The sequence below is a fragment of the Topomyia yanbarensis genome, chromosome 2 (assembly GCF_030247195.1).
Source record: "Topomyia yanbarensis strain Yona2022 chromosome 2, ASM3024719v1, whole genome shotgun sequence".
Classification (NCBI taxonomy): domain Eukaryota; kingdom Metazoa; phylum Arthropoda; class Insecta; order Diptera; family Culicidae; genus Topomyia; species Topomyia yanbarensis.
The window spans coordinates 177,281,800-177,309,478 of record NC_080671.1 but is presented as its reverse complement, the minus strand read 5'-3'; the positions used below and the strand labels follow the sequence as shown (position 1 = coordinate 177,309,478).

Here is a 27,679-nt window from a genome sequence, read left to right as displayed (position 1 = left end):
ATGATACATACGATCGTGACGTCCCACAGTGGCGGCTCTTCAAACAAAAGTCGGACAAAACCTCAAATGATACCTAATTTGGCTGAAAATCACAATTTAAGCTAATTTTGAGGTGCTGAGCTCATTTTTGATGTCAAAAGTCGTAAAATATTAAATGCATTTTTCCATACAGTGTCATTGAACCTTTCTTATAACTATGATCCCGTTTTCATGATAGATTTTCCGTTACTGTTCACCAATGTCAACAATATCATAAAAATGAAGAACACTACTTAAAAACCATTGTTGAACGTGTTGGTTTACTGTAGATTGTCTAACTATTTTACACAAAACACCATGTGTCTCCATATCAGCAACAAAGCTTCAAAATCTCCTTAAACCTTTTTGCGCACCTAGGCGCAGAACGAGACCATGATATTCGAAAAGTAGAGGTAATTTCACATAGAATGTATACTATGTGACAGTTCCGAAATGATTCCGAAATTTGTACAGAATACATTAGTAAACAAAGTATTTTTGATCTGACAACCTTAAACATATTTAAACTAAAAAGTCATAGTTCCAAGCAAATTAACCAAATGTGTTTTACTCACTAACCAAGTTCTTTAGTTCCTCTACATAATGAAACTAATTGTGCTAAAATCGGACCAAAATCAAAAGAGCAACATGCATTTGAAGTGAACAGAGCAATGGTGGTTTCGGAAATGAAAATCATTAAAAAAAAATCCGGACTTTGGTACGTTTAAACTCGTGTTCTTATCCAATGATCATAAAACTTCGAATATACATCATTCAATACATGAGAAATTTAGGAAAAATATAAAATATCATTATTTCAAAGATAAATTTTTGATGTTTTGGCCAGCTTCCGGCCACTGTGCGTCCCTACGCCGCACAGAGGCGTAACTAACTTCAAATCCTGGCCAAAATAGAAAAAAAATATTGCTTTTGTTTATTTGTCCATATTTTCAGCTTAAATTGTTATTCGAAACATACTCTAACGTTTTGCTTAAAAAGAAAAGCGTTTTCATTTGATAATTTTTGTATGCAATAATTTGAAATCAGTACTTTTTTTACACATTTTATTAGCTTGAAAGCCATTATCCCTCAATTTTTCGGATTGCTCAAAAACTAATTACCTAAAGTCAATATATAATTCAAAATCGTGCTTTTCATAGCAAACTCCAGCAACTACAATCAATTGGGGTAAACTTTAGCTTTTCTTTGTCATTTTTGGGTAGGTTTTGTAAAAGTGCTCACATTTTTCAATTTTCCACATATTCGTTAGTAAAAAAGTACCTTGTCGGGCAATGTCGGGTAAATCTGTTAAAAGGAGAAGATTATTTGGAGTGTCCTCTCACTGTTCCACGATGAAAACATTCCCAATTAATCCCATTCGTTTTTTTTACAGCTGTTTGAAAATGTCGCATTTTTTGCTCAAATTTAAGAGAATACAATTCAAAAGTCAGTATTGGGGCTATTTAAAAGATCTTATATGAAAAGAATAATTTGAGACGGCGCCGGTGGTTGAGTGGTAAGCGTGACCACTCATTCCAGTTGGCCTGGGTTCAATTCCAACCAAGGTTATAGAGATTTTTCTGAGGTGAAAAAAGCTGTGGTCACGTCTTCCTTCGGAAGGGAAGTAAAGCTGTTGATCCCCGGTCCATGAGTTGATGGATCGATCCAGAAGTGCACATTAGATCTTTCCACATTTTGAAAAAGTTTTGAAATATACATGGGTCAGCTCAATTTTTTGTTCTAGGTGTGAACTTAAGAACTTTCGCCAAAAATGGCTTAATTTGGGCATGATTTAGAGGTGTCTCCAATCAAAAATCGTGTTTTTGCTATGTTTCCATGGTAACATCACTTACACTCTGATTTAAAAGGCCCTACATGCCCACATATCATCAAAGCTTGTTCCTTACACATATCTTAACATGTTTTAACAGGTGAACATAGCTCTAATCGCAGTAGAAAATTTGTTAACTGGATTTTCATATAGAAAAGTATATCAAAACCAAGGAAAATTAGTAGTATTTTTTCTTAGTTTTGGTATTCTTCTCTATATAAAAAACCAGTTAACAAATTTTCTATTGCGATTAGAGCTATGTTCACCTGTTAAAACATGTTAAGATATGTGTAAGGAACAACCTTTGATGATATGTGGGCATGTAGGGCCTATTAAATCAGAGTGTAAGTGATGTTACCATGGAAACATAGCAAAAACACGATTTTTGTTTGGAGACACCTCTAAATCATGTCCAAATGAGGCCATTTTTGGCGAAAGTTCTTAAATTCACACCTAGAACAAAAATTTGAGCTGACCCATGCATATTTCAAAACTTTTTCAAAATGTGGAGAGGTCTAGTGCACATACCTCTCTGGCATCGGTAAAGAAGAAGTAGAATCCAACTTCTATACTTACTAACAAATATCCTCCTCCCGTGATACTTGTGGAGTGCGCAGTAATATCTACTGCCTCTAGCAAAAGCAAGTATCGGATTAACCATTCCTTCAATTTCCTCACGCGATCGGACTAACCATTCCTTCACTTTCCTCCGGCAATCTACGTTAGAGCCTGGCCGTCGCCGGTATTGATCAATAAACAATTTAAGATTACCAGAAGTTGCACATTGAAAGATCGCTACTCCCAAGCAATTATCTACTTATTCCCTGTGCAACTTCAGCTAGTCCAGATCGGTAACGGAGTAGCGGCCAGGGGTGGTAGCACAAGCTCAAGCTCAAGCTTATATAACAAGAATAATTTGATTGAGTCCCCCATTTTTTTTGTTAGATTTCGTCCATTAATCAAATTGAGCTAATATGACCACGATAGCCATATAAAATAGTGTGAAATGTAATTTCCACTAACTTTGCTAAGTGAAACGTAACGTACACAAGTTGCCTTGGAAACGTAAGCGAAACATCAAACAAATTATGCAATCTTCTCATTCCAATTCCTTGTCTTCGGATTGCAAGTGTTAACGTGAATAATCCGGATTGAAAACGATAATCACTTGGATAGATTTCTATTACCGAATTTACAAAAACTTGAATATTTTTTCTACTATAAGAAAATCAGAAAAGCAAAGTAAACATACGAATTTGAAACAAAATGTTTTAATTCAGGAAAACAGTTGAAACAAACTAAATCTCAATGCGGGATTTCCTTTAACTGATAGATTACTCTAAAAATACGTTTACATTGAAAAATAGTATTGCTCCTAGAATTCGTTTATTTTCGGCTTTGCATCACACTACAAGGAGGTTTAATATTTTCATATTTTGGTCATAAATTGTCTAAAACCATAAAAAGCATTTGCTCATCACTTGTTATCGTATAGAAAAGCTTAAAAACATGTGAAATAATTTTGGCCATGGATTTGATATAGTTACGCCACTGTGCGCTGCATGCAATGCAACATGCATATCAGCGGGGAAAGTCTACTATCACCCTGTTACACAATGTTGTCTACAACATTGAAAAAGCTTTTTCACAAAAGCAATCAAGTAGAGGAGCTTTTCTCGATATTGAAGGTGCTTTTGACAACGTGTCTTTCGAATCTATTTTGGAAGCAGCACGAGGTCATCGAGTACCTTCATATATCATGAACTGGATACACGCAATGCTTAGCAATCGACATCTGTGCTCATCGTTAAGACAAGTAGAGATAAGGAAACTGAGTGTCTGCGGATGTCTTCAAGGTGGTGTGCTGTCACCACTTCTATAGAACCTTGTAGCCGATAGCTTGTTGAGAAAACTTAATGAGCTTGGGTCTCCGACGTATGGTTTCACTGATTATTATCATATAATGATCACCGATATTTGCATTTACACACTTTTTGATTTCATGCAACAAGCCTTATGTGTTGTTGAGCAATGGTCTCTTCATGTTGGACTATCAGTTAATCCAAATAAAGCATCAATGGTGCTTTTTACGCAACGGAAAATTACAACCGGAGCTCGTCCATTGCAGTTTATGACTCTGAAATTATTGTCGTAGATCAAGTTAAGTACGTTGGGGTAATTCTTGACTCAAAACTTAATTGGACAGCTCAGATCGATTTTAGGACCAAGAAAGCTTGCATGGCTTTCGGTCAATGTAGACGAGCTTTTGGCAAATCTTGCGGACTTAAACCCAATAACATTCAGTGGATCTACACAACAATAGTTAGACCAATACTGGCATACGGGTGCCTTGTTTGGTGGCAGAAGGGAGAAGTCATGAGTCATGACAATCCAATCAAAGTTGAACCATCTTCAGAGGATGGTCTTGATGACGATGACTGGTGCGTTCTGGACAACACCTACTGCTGCTCTCGAGGCACTCGTGAACATAAAATCAGTACATGTGTTTCTGAAACAAGAAGCACTTTCTTGTGCATACCGTCTTAAGGTTACTGGGCTCTGGAACAGTAACCCAATAGATCGTGCAACTAGCCACACAAGACTGTGGCCCCAAATGAGTATACACTTGCTCCCAAAGACCTTACACTCACATGCAGTTTTTCTTTTAAAACTTTCAATGTGAAAATTCCTCTTCGCGAGGAATGGCTGTCTGGCTAAATTGAGCGACAACTTGAAGAATACGTAGTTTGTTATACTGACGGTACTTTATTGGAGGGCCGAGCCGGTGTCTATTGTCATGAAATGAGATTAAACCAATCTCATTCGCTTGGTAGATACTGTAGCGTATTCCAAGCAGAAATCTTCGCGATTCTGTGTAGCGTACAATCGGCATTTGAACAGGGAATTTTCGGTAAAAGAACCTATTTTTGCTCTGACAGTCAGGCTGCCCTGAAAGCACTTGATTGGATAGATTGGAGATCGCAAGTAGTAATCGCATGTCGAACTCACATCGAAGAACTTAGCATTTCAAATGCTATCTACCTTCTATGGGTACCCGGTCATTCCGGTATTACTGTAAATGAATGGGCGCACGAATTGGCTAGAGCTGGCGCTGTGACTGATTTCGTTGGTCCAGTACCAGTTCTACCACTGTTGATAAGTTAGATTAAGAACAAGATTCGCTCTTGGGCTGCATTCGAACATGCTAACCATTGGCGTAGCTTGCAAGCTTGTGTTCAAACAAAGACATTTCAGCCAGATGTGAGTCCAAATATGTCAAAGAATTTGTTGCATTTTTACAAGCGCATCAGCAGTATTCTAGTCAGGGCACTGACTGGACATTGCAAACTCAATTATCACATGGCTACTATTCAGCGCGCTGAGTATTATTCTTGTGATCTATGTGAATCTGATTACGGAACATCATATAATTTGATATGCAACTGCCCTGTATTAAAGGGTTATTTACAAAGTTGGAACTCAAAAAAACGAAAAAAAATTATTGAATATTCCGAAAGTACATACTTTTGAAAATATCTGTGCGAAATTTCATCCAGATCGGAGCACCAGAATTCAAATCACTGCCGTTCGCAGCGCGCTGGCTCTTCCGTGTATGAAGTTAACACAAATCTTTAAACGTAATTATCTCGGAACAAAGTTGGTTGAAAAGCACCGTTGCAGTGAACGTGATATCGCAAAATCTATTCTTCCGATTTCATAATTTGTTTTTGAATTGTTTGTATTTACGTTGTCGTGTACTTGAACGGTTCCTTTTTCATCCAAAAAATTTTGATTCATTGCCATGAGTTTTTGTTTAAAATTTTGAACACCACAAAACTCGGTCGTCAAACGGTGGGATAACAAAATTCTCACAAGTTTCCTATCTCATGCCTCCAAGCGAGTCTAAGTCTATTGATGATATTTGGTCCTTAGACCGGCGACGACTGGGTGCTATCAGCCTTCTGCCGATAGTAGCAGAATGAGAGGGTGCGAACAGATCTAGTCGAGAAAACATTGCCGTAAAAATGAATAGTTGATCGGAAATTAGCCCCAATACGAATAATTTGACTAGTATCTATGATCACGGGTCAATACGTATTGAAAATTCGCCGCGTCTGTTTTATGAGCCTAATTTCAAGCTCCGTTATTGCTAACAAGCCCGTGCATCAGGTTAACAATCCTTTATATTTCCCTTCAGTGTTCGTTATTATCGCTCGTATACTTGTATTCCACAAATCTGATATGGAAAATAAGAAATACTTTCCTTGATTTATAACATCTCGCGCTATTTTTGCCTGTATAATGTGTCACTCTAGCTTGTCACTCTAGCCTGTATAATGTGTCACTCGGTAGTTTTCAAGCCAATAAATATATCGTAGAGAAGAAGTAGCGAATTCTGTCCAAATACTGTTGCAATAAATAGTGATCCGGCCCATTACGAAGATAAGATTAGCTTTTCTAGGCAATACTCCCACGGTCGGCTGAGTGGAGTTCAAATTGCTTTTGTTTAGGGAACATAGTATACTCTCGGTAGCCGGCTGCCCAGAGTTTAAAAAAAAACCAAAAACTAAACAAGATCTCTTCTTCGAGTGATCGTTCACTCGAAGACTAACTAAACAACTACGTAATAAAATATGCTTTACAGGTCGCATCGCTTGCTTGGAGCGAATCCCAGACCTGATACCCTTCCAAACTACCAACTCCGCGACACCTATGGAAGAGTCTGATGAATCGTCGTCCTTCCGTTAAGTAGGTGGAGCATCAACACTTCCTGTTTACCTTATCCTTTATCCTTCCTCATGAACGATGGAGATGGGGGCGGCCGGCAATGATGGCTATCATGCTGTTGAGGTTTTAATATGGGTCGAATTGGTATGAATTCCTACTTACCATTTCCTAAGCAACTCTCATTAGATAATCAGCAGTCAAACATGATGAAGTCAGTGTGCAATCCGCCAAAATCATCGTCACAACGCAACGCAACGCAAAGCAAAATTTTGAACACCACAAAACTCAACCTTTTGATTAAAACGTTTTTTTAGGAAATTTTTTTTTGGGAACCCTATCCAATCAAATATTCTACAATACATTTTTGTTCAATACTTTACTTTACTTTTACTTTTTCGATTTCAGTTGAGCGGTTCGGCTTGGAGAGCGTTCACCGAAAACCTCTGTCAAAAAACCTGTTTTAATCCACCTAATGGTGTAATTGTGCCTTTCTCATTTATCCAATAGCAAGTTATATTCAATATATTTGATAAAATGTCTATTACAATCTTATTACACTTTGCACATATTTACAAGGGCACGAGTGCCACGAACCTGATGAGCTACATTTCGACGATGACGTCCTTGGAACAAAAAATATAATATTTAAGTGGATAAATCAGCATGAATTAAATGTTGTCTTCGTATAACATATTTTAGAATGCAGTGGGAGGGGAAAGGGATTATACCTGTAAAAGAGGATGTGAGAGAGGCCTAGTTGGTGAAAATGAATTCAGTCATCACCGAATCTGATGTGACTTTAATTCTGGAATATGCCCGGTACCTTAGTTCCGTTTAAATTCCTATGTAACCGTAGTAATTCCGGAATCAAAAGTCAGATCTGAATGAAATTCAATAGCGGTCAATAGGTGTATTGTATTTATCATTTGAAATCAAGTTTGTAAAAATCAGTTAAGAATTTGCTGAGAAATAGGTGTGATATTATCATACGAACTTTGATAGTTACCCGAGAGTATCAAGAACCGTCATAGGTGGCCAATATATTTTTATATTTTTTTTTATTATAAAGGTTTTAACCTTAGGGTCATTCGCCTTTTTGTCGGGTTGGAGAAATCTCTTTAGAGTAATCTCTAACCCTATGTGCGGGGTTGGGAATTGAACCCAGGTGAGCTGGGTACAAGGCAATCGATTTACCAACTACGCAATCTCCACCCCCCCCCCCCTAAATGGTGGCCAATATGGCCAAAACTGCTTTGATTGGTCTTTAGGGATCTAGGCCCACTAGTCCAAGTAATGTTAAATCGGTTTCAATATGTATTGCATCATTTGGACATCTTCATGTTGCAAGTTTATATAGGAATTTGCTATGTGGCTGCAGTCTTCAGTCCATAATTCCGGAATCGGAAGTAGGATCAACAAAAAATACAATAGCAGCTTGTGGGAGCGTTAGAACCGTTCATTTGACACTAAGTTTGTGCAAATCGGTTCAGCCATCTCTGAGAAAATTGAGCGGCTTTATTTGATACACACATGCACCCACAGACATTTTGCTGCCTCGACGATTTGAATCGAATAGTATGTGGCCCTGTGGGACTCAAATGGCAGGTCGATTTTTGAAGTGATTTCCTAATATGTATATAAGAAAGCCAAAAATCATTTATATTTCCAAACCAAACTAATTTCATATCTGCATTGCAGAGTAGATTTGTTTCGTAATGACGTATTTGATAGGTCGATTGATTTGAGGTATCAACTAATGAAAGTAGTACTGTTCGTGAAATCTTTGTTCAGGTTGTAGCTTCGCCAAACGGTTGACTGCTCATCATTTTAGTTTAGCTGTGTAAATATTTTTTCAAGAACATGGTAAGCATGTTTGGCTATATTCAAGATGATGCTGTTCGAATAATACTTCTAACATTGATAGAATTAATTCAGCAAAAAATATTAGCTGACAATTAACTAACATATTTATATCAAAATCTGAGCGGATCTAATTTTTTCAGATTTGGACGAATCTGAAAGCTGACAAGTCCATACAAGTAATAATAATGTTTTAACTAGTGTATTAGGAAAAGATTGAAGAGTTAAAATAACTCATTTGCTCCTTTTATAAACCGGCTGCCTAGAAATGGACGAAAGCAAGCAGAACAAAATCGAATACGATTTTTATTTATTCGAGTTGTTTGAAACACCCAAAGAACATCAATTTGAAAGAACAATGTGAACAATGGACTAGTTCGCTATGGACGTGTGTGACAAAGAATATTTTTGCGGAGTGTACAGTCGCAATGAGACGGGAAGGTATTTATGGAACATTGTTGTCATGTTGTAGTACCATTTCCAAGTAGCAATTAAAACGTGAACAAATTAAAATTAGCGAAAGATGTTTTGTAGAAGGCTTATATGCGGTTTTTATGTTTAACAAGTTCGAAATGTTTCAGACAAATAAGATACAACAAGTATTTGTCCTACTGCGGTATTTGTCAAGGAATCTGAAACAAATCAATATTATGTTCCACAGTGATACCACAATAATCTTTAAAAAACAAGTTACGCTGGTACCATTTTTTTCATTTGATTCATAAGTTTTTTATGAGTTTATTTTACAGCTTGTAGAACGTACGGATCAAGTGATTTCGTCCAACGATACTACATAAGAACATATTGAACACATATTACAACCAAGTAATCTGTAACTTGTGATTGAAAACTGTTGCGCTTGATTAGAGATTTCGTTTCACATGCGAATATTTAACATTTCTCAGTTCAATTTTATTTATTACACTTGCCATTTATTGCGCTGGTAATTGACTGGAGGCTAGAGATGCCAGATGTACACATTTTCAATATGCTGCACAGATTTCTAAAACTGCAGAGACTTCCACAGTTTTCTGTTTAATGTACAAATTTCCAGTTTTCTGTTATAATGCATAGGCATTTCTCAACTTTTATCTCGCGCAAAAACTAAAACGAATTGCCACTTCTTGTTTTGAAACTAACTTGTACGCTTTTCTTAATACAGATTTTCACAGAATTTTACATAGGCGGTGCCACATTTCACAAAATATTAACTGGCATCCCTGCTAGAGGCCGAGTAATAAACAAAATAGTGCGTCGTTCTTTCAGGTGCCAACGATGTTTTACTGCGATCTCAGAATAATTTTATTTCTGCCTAGGAACATATTGAACATCATAAGAACAACCACTTGTTCTACATAAGAATACAAAAACTTGTTATAAAAATTATAGCACTCGATTCGAAACTTTGCTTCGCATAAGTGCGAGTATTTCTCGATTTTCGCCCTAGTTTTTTTTCTTTGCATTGCTTACAAGGATAGAGCAAAACTTTTAATACCATTTGCCGCGCTGGTAACCAATTGTATGGTAAGTAATAAACAAAATAATATAGTGCATCGCTCTTGCGAGTCTGTACGACGGTCTACAGTGATATCACAATCAGGCATTTCACGAGCCGGGTGTTTGACATTTCACAGAGGGGTTTCACAACCTATTTGTTTCACTCTACTGGTTTTCCTGTGTTTTGAAAGATTACGCAAACAGAAAAATGTATCCACCGAATGTCGTTGATCCTATTCATTTGATGTTAGCTCGAAACGTCAATTTGATCGGACGCCGACCTGAACAAGTCCCACTGATAAACGTCAGAAGAGATAAACAAAAATATCAGCTAATCAGTAACGTTTCATGGAATGCCTAATAAGAACATAATGATCAACATAAGAACTACTCATGTTCCACATAAGTAATCTAAAACTTGTGTATGAAAACCATATCGCTCGATTCGATATTTCGTTTCGCTCAACCGCGCATATTTGTCCGTTTTCAGCCGATTTTTATTATGAAATTGTATCACGAGGACTTAGCAAAACTATTGAAATCAATTGATGCAGTGATAATTATATGTATATTGAGTAATAAACAAAATAGTGTGTCAAGTCCCTACGATGTTCTACAGTGATACACACACAACAAGTGTCATTTGTACCGATGCTTCCCCGGTCATGTTCAAAATATAGGAAAAAAGCTATCAAAACATTTATAATTGTTTTCAATTCATTACATTGAATTTTTAGCATGAATTTCTGGTATGTGTTTTAGGAATGGAAATTTAATTACGTGTTTTACATTTTGGTGCATTCACTGGTGCGTAGTTAAAATATAATTATTGGAATAACTTTTATAATTCTACAAAAACTGCTATTTTCAGAGGCGCGTTTAAATATTGGAAGTAAATTTCCATGTTTCACAGTAAACATACACTTCGTTTAGTATTTTCCCTCTACTGAAACCATGTTGATTGCATAATATGAAATATATTTTCTTGAGTTCCATATTCAATATGGATTCGATGGCGGGATTAATCTTTTTTTAATTCGACTATCATTTGTAAATAAACTTAGCCAGAACATGTTTCTATGAAATCGTGTTCAATTTGTTTTTGTAGTAAACTTTCTGCCATTGCCGTGTTAACATGTTCTATTCCGCAACTTTTGGATTGTAAATAATACTGCTTGTCAAACATCCTGGGCAAGTGTTTAGTCGAGTATATTGTTACTGCATAAGAATATATTGAAGACAAAACTTGTTCTATATCGCACCTCAACGTGCGCTTTTTGGGTCGTACGGTAGGTAGTGATTTAGGTAGGATGAAGTGCCTATTTTCACCATACTAAGCAAGGTGCCTCACTTATTTGTTAATTTCTCATCCTACAACCAATAAAATGCGTAAAAATTGATATCAATAGCTTTGCTTCGTTGTAAAGAAGCAATATAATAACATAAATGCGCTGAAAACAGTAAAATTCTTGAGTTTGAGCGCAACGAAAACTCGAACCGAGTGCCCCTATTGTTGCGCTACCATTTGACTCAATGCGTTGAACAAAGATGGCAGACACTGCTCTAACCAACGGCTTCAAATGGGTAGGGTGATAATAGAAACATGGCGCAAATGGGCTCATCACCCTATTCAAAATAAAATTCTTTGTTCCACATCCAGATAAGAATACTTTATACCAACAAAGTGTGCTACTTGGGTTACATTGTACGATTGATAGAGTATAGTGAAGACCCGCTTTTATCAGCCCACGATTTTGTCAGCCTCATATGAAAAGTAGTTGGTAGTTTGATGAGCTCTAGCAGACGAACCAAGTCGAATTCAAGTAAATTTTTTCTTGAGCATATTTGTCTTATCTTAGAGATCCCTAATATGAAAAAATCCAAATTTTAATTTTAATTTTGCGCTGTCTGACTCTATTAAGCGAAATTTATACTAAATAATCGGAAAAGGTTATGAAGCTATATCTAGGGACTAAAGAAGAATATTTTAAGAGCTTCGGTTTGTTAAAAAGAAAGAAAAATATATGTCCCGATTTTGTCAATATTACCGTTTTAACAGCCTAAAACTCACCAAAGGGCTATTGAAAACGGATCTTCACTGTATTAGAATTGTCTAAAGTTGATGCAAGTTATTATGAAAATTCTGCTAGTTAACTTGAGTGCTTATGCTACAGAATTTGCGAAGTTAAAGGCTGATCAAGTACTATCTCTGATGGTCAACACTAAGTTAACAAGGCATCAATACTTATCAATTTGCGCATAAGTAGTAGAAATGCGTCTGGAGTACTAGGGCTCTAAATTTTCATAACTTTCCCTATTTGAAGGTGAATTTTGAAGGTTAATATCTAGAGCGGTGATAAAACGATTTTTGATGAGCGATCTGCAAACATTATGTACAAAAAATTTGAGTGCTGAGTCTCATATATTCTAGGAGATACGATGTTTAGAATGGAATGGGCGAGATTCGCAAGACTAGCGACTTCGATGGAGGCTGCTGGTAGTACTTAAAGAGCTGAAAAAATAAGTAGAAAAAATAAGAGTCCCATATGGACTTATGTCGAAAATGAGATATCTGTTAGATTGTATTCTGTATCACCACTGAATCATATTGCACAAATAAGATTACCAGGTTTGTTCAGAAAATATCGAAAAAAATATCACAACATGGTTTTCCCATCCATAAGGCTCAATGAAAAATATAAATCTTGAACAGCGTTTTTCTCGGCTTACTGTTTTTCAATATGGGACTCTTATGCATATATGGGCAGTATCGGCGTGGTTCAAGAAATATTTCCCAGCTCAGTAAAACCTATCTTATGAAGTCAAAAACTTTGGTTATTATACCTTTTAGTTTATATGCCGACATTGTTTTAAAGTAAAATCATATCTCGTTTGCAAATGTATTTAAATATCTGTTTTCAGGGTTTTTTCAAGTTCATTAACGACCAAAACTGAAAGGTATAAAAACCAATCTGAAATTCTGTATGTATCTGAGAAGAATAGTTATCAAAACGGGAACTTCTGTTTTTTAACCCACCAAATTTCGGTTCGTTCCCACAGTTTGAAAAATTGTACTGTTATTATTACACGAATCAAATATACAAAAAATAATTCCTTCTGCTTCAGGCATATCAAAAAATTAAAAAAAAACCTCAGGAATTTATTTATGAATTTCAAGCAAGTCTTATGAATTTCAGAGATTCAGGATAGCCCTAGAATTTAAAAGAAGTGTTAAATAAAATTCTACAAAATTCCTAATAAATTTGCCGAAATGCTCAAGACAATGCTGCCAATTTCAAAGGAACTTACGGGAATATGGAAATGTTATTACACTCCATTTTCAACCATCCTGGTTGATGGAAACCATAACATTAAAGATTGAGTACTTGGTCATAGGACAGTTTATCACTAATAGGGTGATGAATTTAGTGATTAATATAATTTTTGTGAAGTTTCGTTGAATATTGAACATAATAAGTAATATTTTGAATTTTATTTTTGTGATTCGATAGTACGTACGCTAAACGAAGCGAAGATGTACGTACTATCGAGGTACACTTGTACCTAAATCGAACATACAGCCAAGAAATCAACCGAATTGAGGCTAGCCTAAACACACAATTAATAAAATTGTCGATTAAAACCAACAACGATACCGAGTTGATAGCTAAAAATTATAGTAAGAATGTCGATAGATTCTCTCATATAATATAAAATTTGGAGTAAAAAAAAGTTACAGTTCACTAAAATACGGTGAAATCTAAACCGCAAGAACCGAATTGACGATAATGAAATCGGAAAGTTTATTTATGTTCTCATTCGTATTCATTATCAACTATTGGCAAAACTTATATCATAAAATGTGTGACAAAATCAATTTATCACTATAAGATGAATTGATCTGATCTTTTCGATATCAAATTTGAGCTGAGCAACTCCAAATTCACTTATAATATATGGCTATGGGACGAAATTCTTAAAAAATGTATATGGCGGATGAAGAGAATGTAGGTCAAAGGGGAGGGAGGGGGATTTGATGTAGAAAGAGATGGTGTGAGGGGAAGCTGAGAGGGGCTGATGGGGTATGCAACACCCAACCGCATATTATACCCACCATTTGAGATTTGAATTATGAAAATCGGTTCAGTCATCACCGAGTAACCGATGTGACTAATTCTAGAATACGCCCAGAACCCGAAAATTCCGGAATTGTCGATAGTGGACATTATATTCAAAGCATCTTTGATTGGCCATCAGTGATCCAGTCTGGTAAATAGAAATTATTTTATCTAGACATGCAAATAGAAATGGATTTTTAACCTTTGAAGTATTACGATTGTACCGGTCTATATGGGAAATTCCTATGTGTTCGCAATCAACAACCTTTAACTCCGGAACCAATTGTCAGATACGAATGAAATTCAATAACAGTCCATGGGAGTATTGTATCTTTCATTTGAAACCAAAAATCTGTCAAGAGTTCTCTGAGAAAAAGGTGTGAGATTAACTTACGAACTTGGAAAGCACCGGCATCAAGAACCGACATAGGTGGCCAATGTGGTCAAAGCTGCTTAGAATGACAATTAGTGATCTAGACCGGCAAATCCGAGTTATTTTGCACCCTTTTTGATATGTATTACACCATTTGGACATCATGGTGTTACCATTTCATATGGGAATTTGATGGGTGACCGCACTCTTCAACCCGTAACTCCGGAACCAGAAGTCCGATCGACAAAAAATTCAATAGCAGCTTATGGGAGCGTTATACCTTTCATGTGAAATCAAGTTTGAGCGATTCGGTTCAGCCATCTCTGAGAAAAGTGAGTGAGATTTGAAACACACACACACATACAGACCTTTGTTAATTTCGACCAACTGAGTCGAATGGCATATGAGACTCGGCCCTCCGGGCCTCGGTTAAAAAGTCGGTTTTCAGAGTGATTGCATATTCTTTATGAGAAAGGCAAAACTCGGCCATAACTCCGCCAATCTTCAATTTTTTTTTTGATTCAACTTATTTTTTTGAACTTCGATTGCACTACCAACTGTATTTTGCTTTTTCCAAAAAAAAACTTCATAAAGCACTTTAAATAAAAAATACGAACATAGCTCACTTTTTCACCCCAACTTTGTATATAACCCCATAATGCAATTACGTATACGGATTTTTGGTTCTCCATACATAGATGATCCTATGTACAGAGAGCTGAAATTTAAGGGTATGCTATTGTTCCTATCCCTGTGTGGTCAAAAGCTATAGTTTTAGCCGTATTTGAATGACAATGTCTCTTCGGGTGTGTTGTCGTTCTGTTATCTCAATATTCCCTCGGGGGTGTTGATATATCATTGCTTAAATAAAAATTCAAAATTCCTCCGGGGGTTGGAAGCTTTCTTCCTGCTATTGTAGCACCTGCAGATCGTTCAGCATCCATCCGGGGGTGCAGAATGCTCTGTTTTAATTGTTCTGTGTCGTTATTTTCCTTACCCCTAACATTACCACTTCCTCAATCCTTCCCATCAGTAAAATGATGAAAAGACGATTCTTGGCAAGGCACAAATCTCCGATCAACATGGGGAACGTGCCATTTGAGCCAGACGTTACTGATTCCTGATGGTATAGCAAAGCGTAATTTTTTCTAACCCGAAAAAAGCGTAAGGTTGAAATCTGTATAATAAAGATTGCGATTATTTTTATATCTTTGTGAATTATACCTATCGTCCATAATGCCTAACGTACATTATGCCAATCGTCCATTATGCCTAACGTACTTATGCCTAACGCATTTATGCCAAACGTCATTGTATCATTGTAGGGTGCAATACAATGATACCTCGTTACAGTTCCTAATACCCATATTCATCATTCACTCGTCTGGCTACATACAATATTACCCATAATGTTAAGGTTATCGAGACTATTGCTAAACCGGAAGTCTCCACATTGAATCTCAAAATGGTGCCAAACATCCATTTCCATCATCTACCCGCCCAGTCCGTAATAAAAATATCCATATTGTTATGTTATAGTCATTAAATTTTGTGAACTGCTTTGACAAAACGGATTGAAATAAAAATGTAAATGAACTTTTTTGCGAACTATACCCCAAATAATGAATTTTTTTTACGAGCTAAGCCCCGATCTAGTTTGCAAATGGAGGTTCGAGTGTAAATATATTCTTATTCCTGATACCGCCTTCGCTCCCATATCCCTACTACTGTTGTTATTTCAATGTTGGAATTCACTGTAAATCTCTCACAAGCCTATTAGAACCTCAATCAACCCGAAAAACATCTTGTTGAATTTTTGTTTGTTTTCCTAAGTCATAATAAAATAATCTCTTTGTATATCGCAATACATTCCTAGTGTATAAATAGTCTGAAAATTGATCCCCTAAGGTTTTACAAAATTCAGTTAATCTTTTATTCTTCTTAAAAATAAATGTCAAATGTATCCCTAGTCCATAAACAGAATTAGTCTTATTAAAATTTGAACTCTTCGTAATACCGAACAGTATTCCTAGTTTTGATGATAGTCTTAAATGCCACTTTATGATGATTTCAAATAAAATATCCCTATTTAAAACAAATTTAAAGTGTAATACAAAATCTTTCTCGGGATCTTACTTCCATTATATTTTAAATATGTCCAAGAAGTTATCGGTTGTGTTGTCAATGCAATAGCAAAACATCCCTTCCCACTCCTCGAGTGGAAGAAGCAACGCTAGTAGGAAACATAAACATCGTCACTGCATCTATCAGTGGCACTAGATGCCCACCAAAGCTTTCCTGTGCATCACATGAAGCAACAATTTCTCTGTTATTTCCACAACATTCCCACAATAGACCCAACATCCACACACGGGACCTAATCCGTGCACGATTGCAGCTTCCGTCACCTTTTAGTTTGGTGTCATCATAATCCTCATAATTATTATTTACAACAAATGCATGCATATCCGCTATTGTATTGCTGGTGGTTGGTTGCCCATGGCCGTAGAGTATCGTCATAGTCGTCATACAAGGAAATACATGTACCCCGGATCCGCACCGCAGGAGGGCGCTTCGACAAGGCAGAAAATGGAAAATCCTTTGATTCACCTCTTAATCGGGTGGTTCCACAACGGAAGCTTCATATAAATTGCAAGGCTTCGCGGTTTGCAGACCACCCTGCTGCTATGGGATGCTACAGAGAAGGGGGGAAAAAGGGAAAATTCATCACCGGACTTACCATGATGGGCAGTTCTAGCTCGTGAGTCTCGTTGCCTCGCCAAATGCTCGAGTCGGGTGACAGCGGCTGGATGTCACAGTCCAGTGTGTTGATTTTCTCCTGCAAGCGGGACAGAGGCGTGATGACCGGCCTTGTAATTAAATTTTCACTAGAATGTGGGGTCGGTGGCTGCGGTTTGGCTTGCTGATGATGCTGCGGGTCAGGTGTAATGCGATTCAACGCTGCCAGTGCCGCAGCTGCCTTATTGTTTTTGGTCAACTTTGAGGTGGCAGCGATGATGGCGGAAGCAGCCGCTCCAAGTGACTTTATTTTCTTCTGCTGGTCCTGCGGGTGGTCTGACGCAGGTGAAGCCGGTTTGTGACTGTTATTGTTCGGTCGGTTGACGGAGGTACTTTCACCGGGTGCCGGAGATCGTGATTTGAGTGGGGTAGGCACCACGGTGGACAAAGAATTCTCGCGTGGAATGAAGTTTGTCTTTAGAAGTTGATTTTTGATGATTGATTCGACCCGAGCGGGGATTGTAGTGGGTTTGAGTGATTTTGTTGGCATCTTTTTGGCAGTTACCGTTGATTGAATTGGTTTGAATAGAGTTTTCGCCGTTAGGATGTCCTTTTCGGAAACGATGGCTGTGGTTTTCTTAGGAATTTGTGAGATTCGGTCGCCACGGCGATGGTCGCTGTCGTTCATGACCTGATGATGGAGCTCGCTGTACAGTTCCTTACTGTTGTAAAACTTGGTGGTTGAGAATTCGGGTTTGTCTTTCTTTCCCGCATCGTTTGGATCATGTGGGGAACCACTGTTGTCGGTGTTGAACTTTGTATTGGCAAAATCAATCTTCTTGAGTGGGGCCGAGTTAAAGACGTTTATTTTCGAAGAGGTTGGGTCATTCTTTTTTACCCGTCTGGGGATGAATAGATTGCCGTAATTATCTTTCACAATGTCACTGCCACTGACAGCAATTGGTATTTCTTCTTCGGTGGTCGGCGGGAACTGAGTTGTAGTACCGGATATGGGCGACGATGTGGGGGGAGCCAGCGTGGACAGCTGTTGAGATGATGAAAATGTCACTGAAGAAATAGCAATCGTTATTACTTCATCGTCCTGTTTTCCCTCCGTTGGCTCTTCCAGATCCGCCTCTTCGGGTACATCAAAAGTTCTGTACCCTTTGAAATTCTCCTCAATCCGACTAATTACTTCATCGTTCTCCTCCAGCTTCTCGGTAATATTATCAATGGGAGATTTTCCCTCATCATTGGTTGATGTTTCTGAGGTATCATCAATTAGCTCAATCTCAATCTTGGTGGTAGAGATATCTCCGGAGTCTTGCCCTTTTTTCTCGTTTTCGTTGCGATTCTCATCTGAACTGTCAATTTTGTCGTCAATTATCGACAAAACTTCCGAAGGTTTCATGATTGTTGATTCGAAAAGTTTCTCATTATCCTCGTTTCGCAGAATTGCCTTTTCTCTCAGCAGTTTCTCCCCCACATTTGCTTCATGCTTTATTCCGTTCACTCCAGCCGGAGGCTTGAAATCTTCCAACTTGGAAGGATAAAAATCGTCTATATTAATCTTACTAGGATAGACCGATTTAGGCGCGACAACGCCTGCTGGCATCAGCATATTCTCGTTGTCAGTCTCGTGCAATCCATTATCGAACTCGTCTGTCGTGATTTCAGCTATCTTGATTCGAAAGAGACCGTTCTTCTTCTCCACCCGGATCTCATTGGACAAATGTTGCTCCTCGCTCGAATCATCATCCATATTAATAAGCTTCTCACCGGGGACTTTGGTGTTAATGGTAACCGTCGTTTGACCACCGTCGCTTGTCAATTCTTGCATAAGCCCCCTGCCAGATGTTGTTTCCGCGTGGTTGCCTTCGGCAGTTGTGGTTGTGCTCTCCTCGGAACCAGTTGAAGCTGACGTTGCTGTCGTTGACTGAACAACGCTCGAAGACTCACTTGAGGAAATCACTTGAGTGGTTGCACCTTCGCCGTTCTGTTGAGTGGCATTTTCCGGTTGGGTTGCATTCACTAGTACCGGTTCGTCGCTGGACCGTTCAGTTCCAGTACCCACTTCAACCGTGAACGACCGAATGCCGAAACTAATAACGGGAGTTTCACTCTCCAACTCAATATCAGCTTTCTTTTCAATCTCAGCATCATCCAACAAACTGGATACACTGCTGCTACTGCTAATCTCTTCCACCCCTATTCCGATCGTCAAACTCTCTGTTGCTTCGGTGGGATTATTCATTTCAACGGCACTCGACGACCCACTGACAACCGTAGAAGACGGATTTTCCGACATTTCTAGTGCTACAGTGTTTGCAAAACTTCTATCGGTGCTAGCTGGCTTCACCGTCACACTTCCGTCCTCACTGACCGCACTGGCGACGCTGCTACCAACGGTTGCAACTACCAACAACTCATCCTCCGTTGAAGATGTCTCTGAATAAACACCCCCCAGCTCCTCGGCAGCCGCCGCCACTGCAAGCAGCAGCCAAACCCAACTTTTCACAAGCAAAAGTACCATTTTCACTCGCTTCAAATCCTCCCGAGAGAATTACTGTTCTTCACTACCCGAACGAACAAATTCCCCAACACAGCACTCACTTCGATTATTTTGCTAGCACAAATTCCATCCACACCCGCTCTCGAACGGTAGACAGAAGAAACAATCCGTTTGATCCGGTTTCGTTATTTTTTCCCGGGACAGCAAAAAAAAGGAAATTCAATTCTAGGCAAATGTTTGGATTGCCAATTTTTGCCCTCAATCCGCTGGAGAACTACGCCACACACACATACACTAACACAACTGCTAGATTCTTCTAATTTTCTTTCAATTGCTTTTCGTTACGCTCCACATCGAAACGGTTCCTCGTCTGGGTCAACACTTGATTATTCCTGTCTCGGCAATGGTCTCTGAAGTGAATCTGCAAAAAAGTGGGAAAATAAACAGGAAAAAAATGTTAGCTTTCGGCAGCAGCAGAGAGGGGTGACACTTAATTAAAAATGATACTAATTATACGGGACTGCTAGAGTGGTTGGAATACTCAGTCGAGTGTCATTGTATCCTTTTGGATCAAGGGATTAAGTTTCCGTTTCCAAAAAATACACGCCAGCCCTTGTAAGCAGCTCTTGAGCAACCAAAGAAAATAAACTCAGCTTTTTGAGTGAAGTAAAACACCAGCATCGGTAGGTGTCTGTTGAGACCAAGAATATCAAACGGTTTATGTTGCGTCCACTTCTCAAGTGTTGCAGAAACGGTTAATATGAACAATTTAATTCGCTAGCCTTCAATAGTTTATTTTCATAATTAACCTCAAGAAAACTTAAAACATTTCAGAATTCAGATTTTTTTTGAGAGTTGTCCTACTGGAGCTGTAGAGCTGGGTTCTCGGAAGGGCTCCCCGTTAGAATCACACACGCATTGCTCGAGCGTTTGTACGTTAATGTGTTCGACCGCGTGTGCGTATGTATGTCGCGTATGCTAATGTGCACATGGATTTTTTTTTCCAAAATCGTGAATAAAATGCCATGAATTCTTGAACATCCACGTTTTTACGTTACGAAAACAGAACCATGAAAAAAAATCACGGGTTTTATAATTACGTTCAATTTCTCTACTGTAACGCCCGTGTAACACTTTTATTAGTGGAAATACTTGTTTTAGTTTTGTGAACTAAAGCCATGTTTTTAGCCATGTCATTACCAAATCGATTTTCTGTACATGAACTAGTACACAACTTTATGAACATTATTCATAAAAGGTTGACTTATGATGTTATTCATAGATTTAGGAACATATGTTCACAAAATTGAAACAATCTGGATGCTTTTTCGTAAACTATTTCACAAACCTCGGAATTTTATTCATGAGTCTATACAATTCTTGTGAACTAATTCACCATTCTTAATATATTAGTCACGATCCAATATTCGTACTCGAGAAATAGTTAATATTATTCATGTGGTTTATGATTTCTTGTATAATAGTCCCGACTTATCATTCGTGGTTGTGAAATAATTCACGAAATCATTAAATATTATTGATGTATTCGTGAACTGGTTCATGAATTCCCTAGTATGCTAGTCATAGTTTCATGATTCCTAGTATAACAGCCACAACTTACCACACGAAATAGTTCACGAAATCATAGGATATTATTCATGCATTCATGAACTTAAAGTCACGACTTCGTGCTCGTGAAATATTTTTTTTTTGAGACGTGAAATAGTTAACGATTCATGTATTCGTGAACTGGTTCGTGATTCCTAGTACAATAGTCACAACTGACCATTCATGCACGTGAAAAATTTCGCAAATTTTGAAATATTATTCATGGGTTCGTAATCTAGTTCATGATTCTTAGTACTATCTAGCGTGCCTGTGTTATTTAGAGGATATTCCTGGTCATTTTCAATTTCATGCAACATGGTCATGAAATTTTTTCGAGAATTATTTCACGAAACAAAGAGTATTATTCGTGGAATCATTTTTGTTCCATTCTTTGAAATGTCTAGCTGCTAACGACCAGCAAGAGGCACGACCAGTAGATATAAGAAAACTATTAGGACCTATAACATCGTTATTCATTTGATTTGGTTCAGTGTGATGTCTCGACAGAAAAAGAAAACTGCTCTGAGCACAAAAAATACATTATAGAGCGACAAATCGTGTTCGTGATATAGTTCATGGGACAAGAACCCGCATATTAGTCAAATATTTATGTTCCTATCTAAATTGTCACGATACTCCGAATACAAAAACCGATGATGACCGATCGCGATAAGGCGAAATTACGAATATCATAATAAAACTGCTTATGTCTCGAACATTAGTCACATCACTCCACGTGTCCAATTCGAAAGTACGCTCTAGAATAAAATATCCCGGTAACGTGCAAATAAATTACGAAAATCAAGAAAATTAATCATACTGTGCGTGACGAAAATATCAAAAATCGTGACCAAGATCCTGAAACCATGAACATAAATCACATTACTCGTGATTAAAATATCAAAATAACGTGCATAAAAATTACGAAAATCGTGACTAAGATTCTGACATGATTATAATTCACATTACTCGCGATTAAAATATCAAACTCTCGTGACTAAGATCCTGAATTCATGAACATGAATCACTCTAAACGTGACCAAAGTCTCATGATAACGTAAATAGAACTTATGAAAATCGTGACAAAGATCTTGAAATCATGAATGTAAATCACATTACTCACTCAATAATCGTTACTATTATCTTGAAATCATGAGCATGAATCACTATACTCATGACTAGTATAGCACGAAATAGAAATTACAAAAATCATGACTAAGATTCTGTAATCATGAACATAAATCACGCTACTCTGAGATAAACATCCGATAGCAAACTCATGAATAAAATATCACGGTAATTTGAACAGAAAGCACAAAATTCGCGAATAAACTCCGGCAATCATGAACATCGCTCAACTGTTGGCTGTGTATTCCCAAACTATGAACAAGGATCACAACAAAACTTAAACAAGCCCAGGGAACAACCACAAAGACCCTACCAAACATTCGAATGTAACGCCATGTATATATTCGACGTGAACTAGTTTTAGGGGAACACAAATAGTTTCAGTCTCTACGCATCGCTCGATCGAGATAGAAGTGTTTTGTTTTCGGTCTGTTGGAAAAAGAACAGTGCAGTAATCCGCGTTCAAGGTTATTTTGCCATTCTCTGCCTCTTCGAGGTTTGGACTTTTATTTTCTTTTGTGCGTGTGTTAACCGTTAGGCCACATTCCTCAACCTTTTGTTCGTAAAGCGAGGATTGAACAATAACCAGCTATTTAAGCTGGACTGGTGCGTCGTGGGAAACGAGTATACAGATAAGTGAAATCTACCTTTTTGATACATTTACGGCTTTTTCCCGTCTGCGCGGGTGCTGACCCCGTGCGTTGACGGTGTCGATGGCTTCCTCCCCGGATGGCCAAATGGAGATCGAGTCGACTCCTAAGGCTCTCCCCCGACCCAAACAATATCCAGAGCTCTCGACCGGTCCCTTTGTGGTCTTCTTTCGGCCCAAAACAAAATCGCTGAATCTATTACAGATTTCAAAAGACCTGACGGAACGGTTCTCGGCTGTGATCGAAATAAAAAAGGTCCGCTCAGACAGGCTGAGGGTCGTGCTGACTAACTCAAAGCAGGCAAACGATATTGCTTGCTGCGAGCACTTTACGAAGGACTATCACGTGTATATTCCAGCTGTGAAAGTACAGTCTGAAGGCGTTGTCACCGATGACAGTTTGACATGCGAGGATCTGCTGCAGTACGGGGTTGGCCGTTTCAGAGACCGCTTACTTCAGCCAGTGAAAATACTCGAATGCAAGCGTTTGCACTCAGTAGTAGTTGCGGGGGATGGTTCAAAAACGTACCCCCAATCAAACTCTTATCGGTTGACCTTCGCTGGTACCGCTTTGCCAAATTACGTCCTCTTGCACAAGGTTCGTCTGCCTGTGCGTCTGTTTGTGCCGCGGGTCATGAATTGCACAAAGTGTAAACAATTGGGTCACACAGCCACCCATTGTAGCAATAAGGCCCGCTGTGGAAAATGCGGGGAGAATCATCTAGATGATTCGTGCAGTAAGAATGCTGAGAAGTGTCCTTACTGTGCAGAGAATCTGCATGATATCTCGGCATGTCCCGCGTACAAACTACGCGGGGATAAACTAAAACGTTCCCTTGCTGGACGATCCGAACGTTCTTTTGCAGAAATGCTAAAGAAAGCTACACCACCAACCTCAACAAACATCTATGCTCACTTGCCTCCTAACGAGGGCGAGGCTGATGACCCACAAGAGGGAACATCTACTAGGGCGCCTAGAAGTTATAGGAAGAGGAGGAACATTTCCTCTCCTAAAGTTCGTTGTAAAGGCCAGAAGGTATCCCTTGACGGGACTCAGAAAGTCACATCTATTGGAAGTGTTGTAACCAAACCGAAGCAATTAGCTCCTGGTCTCGGAGGATTAAACTCAGAGAAGGAGTTCCCAGCACTTCCCGGAACATCAAAAATCCCAAGTGTTCCTCTGTTTCAGTTCGAGAATAATCGCGGCACTGGAATTATCAAACTCTCGGACATTGTGGACTGGATAATAAAAACTTTCAATATAACTGATCCTATTAAAAGTCTGTTGTTAGCTTTTCTCCCTACAGTAAGAACATTTTTGAAGCAGTTGACTGCTAAATGGCCCCTCCTTTCAGCGATTGTATCCTTCGATGGCTAACTCATCGAACGAGGTCACGGATTTGATCACTGTTCTACAGTGGAATTGCAGAAGTATCATCCCGAAAATCGATTCCTTCAAAATTTTAATAAATAATTTGAGTTGCGATGCATTTGCATTATGTGAAACTTGGTTAACTTCCGACATAGATCTCAACTTCCACGACTTTAATATTATTCGCCTGGATCGAGACACCCCCTATGGAGGAGTGCTTTTGGGGATCAAAAAGCGCTATTCCTTCTACAGAATTAACCTTCCCTCGATAACAGGTATTGAAGTTGTCGCTTGTCAAGTAACAATCAAAGGCAAAGATCTTTGCATAGCTTCCATATATATTCCCCCCAACACCGCGATTGGGCATCGCCGGCTACATGACATCATAGAATCCCTGCCTGCCCCGCGACTAGTTTTAGGCGACTTTAACTCTCACGGTACGGAATGGGGTTGCCTTTATGATGATAACCGTTCCTCTTTAATTCACAATATTTGCGACAACTTCAACATGACAATTCTAAACACGGGTGAAATGACACGGATTCCTCCCCCACCAGCGCGCCCAAGCGCATTAGATTTATCCCTTTGCTCGACCTCGCTAAAGTTAGAATGCGCGTGGAAGGTAATCCCTGATCCCCACGGTAGCGACCATCTGCCGATCGTAGTCTCAATCAATAACGGCTCAAGGCCATTGGAAACAATCAATATTTCGTATGACCTCACACGAAATATCGATTGGAAGAGCTATGCTGCCGCGATATCCGACAACATCGAATCTACTCAAGAACTTCCTCCGGAGGAAGAGTACAGCTTTTTGGCTGGCTTGATTCTCGACAGCGCGAATCAAGCTCAGACTAAGCCAGTACCCGGCGCGAACATACAAAAACGTTCTCCCAATCCCTGGTGGGATAAAGAGTGCTCAGACGTGTACGCAGAGAAGGCCGCCGCGTTTAAGACCTTCCGGAACGACGGGTTACCCGCTAGTTTTCGACAGTACGCGACGTTAGACAAGCGAATGAAGAGTTTGATGAAAGCCAAAAAACGCGGTTATTGGCGCCGGTTCGTCGACGGATTAACGAGAGAAACATCGATGAGCACTCTTTGGGGAACAGCCCGACGTATGCGAAATCGAAACAGTACTAATGAGAGCGTGGAATATTCAAACCGTTGGATATTCGATTTCGCCAAGAAGGTTTGTCCGGATTCCGCCCCGGCACAGAAGATCTACCGCGCCGCGTCCCGTCACGATAACGCGAACGAAACACCTTTTTCGATGGTGGAGTTCTCACTTGCTCTCTTGTCGTGTAACAATAAAGCTCCAGGGCCAGACAGAATCAAATTCAACTTGTTGAAGAATCTGCCAGACTCTGCCAAGAGACGCTTGTTGAACTTATTTAATAAGTTTCTTGAGGCTAACATTGTCCCACGCGATTGGAGGCAAGTGAAGGTCATCGCCATCCAAAAACCAGGAAAACCAGCCTCCGACCACAATTCGTATCGACCGATCGCAATGCTATCTTGTATCCGGAAGTTGTTCGAGAAAATGATCCTATCCCGCCTCGACAATTGGGTCGAAGCAAATGGCTTACTGTCAGATACACAATTTGGCTTTCGCAAAGGCAAAGGGACGAATGATTGTCTTGCGTTGCTCTCAACCGAAATTCAAATGGCCTTTGCTAGTAAAGAGCAGATGGCATCAGTGTTCCTAGATATAAAGGGGGCTTTTGATTCAGTTTCTATCAACATTCTTTCAGAGAAGCTGCACCAGCATGGTCTTTCAGCGACTTTAAACAACTTTTTACTAAACTTGTTGTCGGAAAAGCACATGCATTTTTCGCATGGTGACTTATCGACATCACGATTTAGCTACATGGGCCTTCCCCAGGGCTCATGCCTAAGCCCCCTGTTATACAATTTCTACGTCAACGACATTGATGAATGTCTTGACAATTCCTGCACGTTAAGACAACTTGCAGACGATGGCGTGGTGTCTGTTACGGGACCCAAAGCTGTCGATCTACAAGGACCATTACAGAATACCTTGGACAATTTGTCTGCATGGGCTATTAAGCTAGGTATCGAATTCTCCACGGAGAAAACTGAGCTAGTTGTATTTTCTAGGAAGCGTGAACCAGCACAACTACAGCTTCTATTAATGGGTCAAACTATAGCTCAGGTCTTCACAGTAAAATATCTAGGGGTCTGGTTCGACTCGAAAGGTACTTGGGGATGCCATATTCGGTATCTGAAACAGAAATGCCAGCAAAGGATCAACTTTCTTCGTACAATAACCGGAACGTGGTGGGGTGCCCACCCAGGAGACCTAATTAGGTTGTATCAAACAGCGATACTGTCGGTACTGGAATACGGATGCTTCTGCTTTCGATCCGCCGCGAACATACATTTCATCAAACTCGAAAGAATTCAGTATCGTTGTTTGCGTATCGCCTTAGGGTGCATGCAGTCGACCCATACGATGAGTCTCGAAGTCCTGTCGGGCGTTCTCCCGCTGAAAAATCGATTTTGGGAACTCTCATATCGATTGCTCATTCGATGCGATATCTTGAACCCGTTGGTGATTGAAAATTTCGAAAGGCTTGTTGAGCTCAATTCTCAGACCCGTTTTATGTCCCTGTACTTTGACTACATGGCGCAAAATATTAATCCTTCTTCTTACAATCCCAACCGTGTGCATTTCATAAATACTTCTGAATCTACTGTTTTTTTCGACACATCCATGAAAGATGAGATTATTGGAATTCCGGACCATATACGCCCACAAGTGGTTCCAAATATTTTTTATAATAAATTCCGAGAAGTCGACTGTTCTAAGATGTTTTATACTGACGGATCAAACCTCGAAGGGTCCACTGGCTTCGGTATTTTCAATCAAAAGTTCACCGCCTCCTACAAACTCAGTGACCCTGCTTCAGTTTACGCCGCAGAACTAGCTGCTATTCAGTATACCCTTGGAGTCATTGACACATTACCCGCAGACCATTACTTCATCGTCTCGGATAGTCTGAGTTCTATTGACGCTATTCGCTCGATGAAACATGGAAAGCATTCCTCGTATTTTTTGGGGAAAATACGGGAGCTACTGAGTGCTTTATCTGACAAATCTTTCCAGATTACCTTGGTGTGGGTCCCTTCTCATTGCTCCATTCCGGGCAATGAGAAGGCGGACTCCTTAGCTAAGGTGGGTGCCATTGAAGGTGACGTTTTTGAAAGACCAATTTGCTTCCA

At 39.1% G+C, this 27,679-nt stretch overlaps 1 protein-coding gene across 2 annotated transcripts in view; it reads right to left on the bottom strand.

Annotated features, from left to right (window-relative positions):
* The window catches only part of LOC131682226 (uncharacterized), a 500,520-nt gene that overhangs the window by 316,240 nt on the left and 156,601 nt on the right, over positions 1–27,679 (bottom strand). For both annotated transcript variants that reach the window (XM_058963559.1, XM_058963558.1), the window contains one exon: positions 17,166–20,097. In XM_058963559.1, coding sequence (XP_058819542.1) covers positions 17,166–19,697 — 2,532 coding nt within the window. In that variant the 5' untranslated portion in view covers positions 19,698–20,097. The remainder of the gene's footprint in view (positions 1–17,165; positions 20,098–27,679) is intronic.